The 6,364-nt window shown below is 33.9% G+C and overlaps 1 protein-coding gene across 1 annotated transcript; it reads left to right on the top strand.

Moving 5' to 3' along the window:
* Window positions 1–407: 407 nt before the first annotated feature.
* On the top strand, window positions 408–1,355 carry LOC114103845 (olfactory receptor 9S13-like). Its single transcript, XM_027949694.2, has one exon. It carries the CDS (start codon window positions 408–410, stop codon window positions 1,353–1,355), a length of 948 nt encoding a protein of 315 aa, XP_027805495.2.
* The last annotated feature ends 5,009 nt before the right edge of the window (window positions 1,356–6,364 follow it).

Below are 6,364 nucleotides of genomic sequence, written 5' to 3'. Positions count from 1 at the left end.
TTTGACTCATCCAAAGTGTTAAGTAGTTATTAAGTAGTTATCTTAGATTCTTTTAGACTCAAAGAGATAAAACTAGGGCTCAGGCCATCACAGTCAATGGCATAAAATAACTGGGTCACATCACTACCTGAAACATCCTTTGCCCATCCACATTTCTCATATAACACTGACACTGAATTTAGTAGAACCAACCTAAACAACCTCACTTTGGTTGCACATAGGGTACTTCCAAATGTGAAACTATTTTGTCAGATACTCTGCCAATAAATCTCAATTAGCATATTTAAACAGCACATTTAAAAATATTAGCATAAGTTTTTCAAAGGGAACTTCAGGAACCAAGAGTTGATCAACACTTTCCACAGGTTTGTCATAATGCTTTCATTTTTCTCAGATAGGTCTCAGCAATGAAGAGTGAGCCAAGTAGGAATTACTCAGAATTGACAGAGTTTATTCTCCTCGGATTCAGGACATCTCCGGAAGTACAGGTTTTCTTATTCTTACTGTTCTTGCTTATCTATCTGGTAATTGTATTGGGAAACATCAGCATGTTAATCGTTATTAAAATCGACTACAGACTTCATACACCTATGTATTTCTTTCTTAGAAATCTATCTTACTTAGATCTCTGCTACTCCACAGTCATTGCACCCAAAACTCTGGCTACTTTCTTGTCCAAAGAAAAGAAAATTTCCTACAACGGGTGTGCGACACAGTTCTTTTTCTTTGCCCTTTTTGTTGGGACTGAAGGTTTCCTTCTGGCTGTGATGGCATACGATCGCTTCTCAGCCATTTGCTCGCCTTTCCTCTATACTGTGCGGATGTCTCAGCAGGCTTGTGTCCGCTTGGTGCTTGGATCTTACATCTGCGGATGCATCAACTCCATGATACAAACAGGTTTCACCTTCAGTTTGCGTTTCTGTCAAGAGAACAGACTGGACCACTTTTTCTGTGATGTCCCAGCCCTGATCAAGATCTCATGCGTTGACACCTTTGTGAACGAGATTGTGCTGTTCGTGCTCTCTGCTGTCATCATCATCACCACCACCACTGTCATCCTGGTTTCCTATGCGTACATCCTCTCCACTGTCCTCAAGATCCCCTCGACCCAGGGCAGGAGTAAGACCTTCTCCACATGCAGCTCTCACATCACGGTGGTGAGTTTATTCTATGGAACTGTGTTCTTCATGTACGCCCAGCCTGGGGCCATCTCCTCACCAGAGAAAAGCAAGATTATAGCTGTATTCTATACTCTTATCATTCCTATGTTGAATCCTCTGATTTATAGTCTAAGGAATAGGGAAGTGAAAAATGCTCTGAAAAGGATATTGTTGAGAAAAATGCCTTTTTATTAACTTTCAGCCATCTATAAAACTGTAGAGTCTACTAAAAAACAATATTAGCAATAATTTATTATTAAGCAGTTTGAATGAATGGCATCTAAAAGTTTTGGAGGTAAACATTTATTTTCATTTTTCAATTGTCCATAGGGCTTTTAAAATTGAATTTAAAAATCAATAGGTATTTAATATTTCTACATAATTATTTTATAGTGTGATATCTAAGTATTACATAGATTCAAAACTAAAATACAGTAATACCAAATTAATACACATATTAAATTGATTAATAAAATATATGTATTTGTATGTTATGAACATCTACATTTCATCTGTCTATGAAGAGGAAAAGAGACATTATAGAATGTTCTATGTTCTTTGATCATTATTGTTTGGCATAGTCCAATCTTTGCAAATCAGAATTAGAAGAGCTATGTAAAGTAAGTTATTGTCTTTGCCAAATAATCACACAAAAGAGTAGTGCCAATTTTACATTAGTAATATTGTTAAGTCATTCAAATATTAAAGATCCCATTAAGAAGAAAAAATAAGTTAATGTGGGGGCTGTTGTAAAGCTATATTGTCATCAAGGTCTTAATAGATCTTAGTTAAATGGTCAGTATTACTTACACTTATTTAGTTTCTTTTTATGTTCCCATATCATTTTCACAATTTGTATATTAATTTAAAATCCTTATTTTTTTCTAGATTTGAAAACTTATTGCCACAGAGTTACAATAACTGAATCCTTTCCATCTCTGTGGTTCTACATGTATTCTGTTTTTAATTCTGATAGTTTCATCCTGGTTTTGCTCCTTAGTTAGACTTGCCTCAGATTTGACTTTCTGTCATTAGAAATTTGAGTTTCATGTCATATAATTATAATGCACCAATTATAAACAATAATAATAGAAGTGCTGTCAGTAAAAGAGGGCAAAGGGATTGGGAGAAGGAGTAAAAAAGGGAAGGGAAGGGAAGTTATCAGAGAATGTGATCAAATATATGTGCATGTTCAAATATGGAATACCGAATCCCACTATTATGTATAATTATTATGCATGAATAAAAGTAAAATTTTAAGAAGTATTTTATGGTGTGGCATCTTGTTATTACAGAGTCTTTATGCTTTATTTTGCTTAAGAATATTCAAAATTGCAACATAAAACATTACAAATTTATATATATATATATATATATATATATATATATATATATATATATATATATAATTTATTAGTATAATATTGCATGTACGTCTGCATACCCTTGTAATTTATTTTTCTAAGATCTTCTGGTCATTTTCTGAATTTATGTGCTGAATGCTTAGTGACATTATTTTCAGTTTTTATTTTAATGAATTATGTTTTATAATCTTTTTAGAGTTTTCAGTGTAATTTATTTTAATTTTTACTATTATATAAATTAATTTTTTTATAAACTTAATATTCTCTTTTAACCAAGCTTTACTTAGATGTGGTTTCTTGTTTAAATAGTTTACTTATTTAGTCAATCTCTTCTCTTGTTGACTTTTAGTTTTATTATAATAAATTCAGAGAATTGAAACACAAAACACCTTTTGGGTAAATTATTATACCAGGTAGACATTGAAGGTTTATTATTAGAAAATACGTGGTCGTATTTATGATATTAAAATATTTTAGAAGGATTGTCTCAGTAGCTACAGATAGAGCATTTGATAAATTTTAACACCATTCTGTGAGGAAACAAACGTATGCAAACTGAATGGGCACATATTCTAAACAGGTAAGTATTAGAAATATTTACCTTAAAATTAGGAAAGAGACAAAAATACCCATTACCCTTGATGCATTTTCATATTCTATCAGAAATCTAAAAGTGCAATATGATAATGAGTAGAAATTAAACATACAAGGGATCAGATGTGGGATTAAACTATCATTTACATGACCATTTAGGGAAGAGCTTATGACAATGTCTGGGTTAATGTACAAAAGTCATTTTCATATCTATACAATAGCAGCTAAAAGATTATAATATTTAATTTAAAGATTTTACCATTTGTTGCTGTTTAAAGCTTATCAAAATTTTAGGAATAATTTAGCAAAATATTTGTAGAAACCCTATGTGGAAAATTATAAAATTCATTAGTTCATGTTATTGCATATATTGTTCAAAAATTAGAGCATCAACCATGTTGAAAATATATATACATATGAATATATTAAATTAAGATAATTTTGCCTATCAAAGGATGCTTTATAGGAAGTAAAAGTACAAAATACAACATGAAACAATCTGTTCACAGTTCGTGCAACCAATAAGATTAAATACTGAACTTCTATAAGTTTATAATAAAGACACAGCCAATCAGCATAAAATAGTACATTTGGGAATGAAAAATAAATTCTGATGTAATTTAAGTTTCCTTAATAACTCTTGATGTTCAACATATAATTATAGGAAGTTTATATATTTATTTTGATGGCATGTATATTCAAATTGCCTTTGTCAAATTTCACTGCATTGATCATTTTTATTTACTGAGATTTTTAATTTTTTTTTTTTTTTGGTACGTTGGATTGAACACAGTGGTGCTTAACCACTGAGACACATCTATACCCCTATTTAAAAAAATTTTTTTTTTGAAGCTGGGTTTCGCTAAGTTGCTCAGGGCTTGCTAAGTTGCTGAGGCTGACTGTGAACTTGTGATACTCTTGCCTCAGCCTCCCAAGCTGCAGGGATTACAGGTGTGTGCCACTGTGCCCAGCCTGGATGATACTTTTAATAAGGACACGTGATTTGCAAATGTTTTATCTGATTATGTTAGCTTTGATTATTTTATTTATTTATTTTTTGGTGATGCTGGTGTTTGAACTCAGGGTCTCACATTGCCAAGAAAATACTCTACCACTAGGCCACATACCCAGTCCTCTTTTAATTACTTTAATATCTTTCAAAAATAAGTTCATAATTTTAATAAAGTCTAATTTATAATTTTTCCTTTGTCGATTGCTCTGTGACTTTTATCTAAGAAATTATTTCATATTTTCTCCTATGATTGCAAAAAAACTTTATAGTTTTAGGTTTTGCATTTATATCTTTGTTACATTTTGAGTTCACTTTTAAATGTGGTTTGAGGTATGAATAAACTTTTACAGGAAGACCTAGAAAGTTTCTTCACCATGCTTAGCTGCACAAGAACTCAGAAGTTGTAAAGAAAAATAATAATAAAGACATAGAGACAAGTGCAGAGGCAGGAAAGTGGCTCCTTGTCTAAGTGGTCACATTTATTTATACCAATAGGTTACTTTAGGTCATTAGTACCATAACTACACTATTGTTTAGAGTATCAGTAAGGTTGCTTATTTTGCAGTTACATCCAACAGTCACAATATCCAATGTCTAGAGCTTTGTGCAGCTGTTAAGAAAATCCATTGTATAAAGTTACTGGTACAGTAGACAGATTTAGGTTCAATGAAACATTGTGGATTTCTAACAAGAGTCCCTATATTTCCAGAAGCTGTGTGCCTGATATGAAGGTCAAAGCTAATAAGACTCTAACACAGAGTTTCCTTGTGAAGGACATTGCTATAGCAGCTAAGTATCCTATGTCTTTGCACAGGATTTTCTCAGCATCCAGGCATTCCTTGTCTTTGCACAGAAACTTCCTAGCCACCAATCATGCCACAATTATGAAGTTTATAAGAGAGCCTAATCCTAACATAGAACCCCTATAAGAAGTCATTGCTGGTTGGTTCCAGGGGGCTCAACTACTGCATGATCTGGTAGCAGACCTTGGGATCATCCATGCTGTGCTGGTTCTGCAGGACTACAGGATATAATGTTAAGAGATCATGGAGGGAAGACATAGGAGGAGAGGAAAAGTGTAGCAGGGTTGGAGTGCTGACAGGATGTCCCTGAGAGAAGGTTGTGTGAAGCTGTGAAAATGAAGCCAAAGCCAGAAATTGAGATGCCAGCAACATGAACTGTCTGCCAAAAAAAGATGTTGATTGTGGACAGAGCCAGGCTAAAAGAGAGCCCATATACACTGCAAGTGGAAAAACCAGAGGCAGGGATGCCTTAAGCCTGTTGGAAATAGCCTCTCATAGCCACATATCCTGGATGCTATATGCAGCATTACAGGAATTGTTTTCCCAGCTGGGTTTGGGTCTTTTTTGACCTCATTCCTCCTTTCTGTGTCCCTATTCCTCTCTTTAGAAATTGTAATGTTTACTTTGTCCCTGTATATTGCATATATGTAACTTGTTTTTTATTTTTCTGGGAGCTCACAGCAACAATTTGCCTTGAAACTCAGAGGAGATTTTGGACTTGGACTCTGGGACAATGCTAAAAGATGATGGGACTCTTGGAGATGAACTAAATGCACTTTGCATTGTGAAATGAACATGAGCTTTTGGGAGCCAGGAGTTAAATGTTATATGGTTTGATTGTGAGGTGTTCCCTAAAAGCTCCTGTTAATGCAGAAATAATTAGAGGTAAAGTGATTGCATTATGAGAGCTGTAACCTAATCAGTCCATACTTTGAATGGACTGACTGAATGGTAACTGTAGACAGGTGGAACATGGTTGAAGGAAATGGGTCACTGCGGGGTATGCCCTGGAATGCTATATCTTTCCTGTGGCCCTTTCCCTATCCCCCATCCCCCTTGCTTCCTGATTCCACCATGAGTTGAGCAGCTTTCCTCTGTTGGACTCTTCCTTCATGATGTGGTGCCTTAGCTTAGGCCCAGAGCAATGGAATCAACTGTCTGTGGACTAGTATCTCTGAAACTATGAACCCCAAATAAACTTGTCCTCCTCTAAGTTGTTCTTGTTGGGTATTTTGGTTATAGTGATGAAAAGCTAACTAAATTTTCATAACAGTTATTTATCAAATCTAACTTTTGCAAATAGTTTCTCCTAGCCTGTGGTTTATCATTTTATTCTCCTGACTTTTTTTTCTGTTTTTCAGTGTATAGGACTTAACATATTTGGATTTATTACTAAACATTTGATATTTCAATCCTATTAAACTCTTGAAA

The sequence above is a fragment of the Marmota flaviventris genome, chromosome 3 (genome assembly GCF_047511675.1).
Source record: "Marmota flaviventris isolate mMarFla1 chromosome 3, mMarFla1.hap1, whole genome shotgun sequence".
Classification (NCBI taxonomy): Eukaryota; Metazoa; Chordata; class Mammalia; order Rodentia; family Sciuridae; genus Marmota; species Marmota flaviventris.
This window is presented reverse-complemented; position numbering and strand designations above follow the sequence as displayed.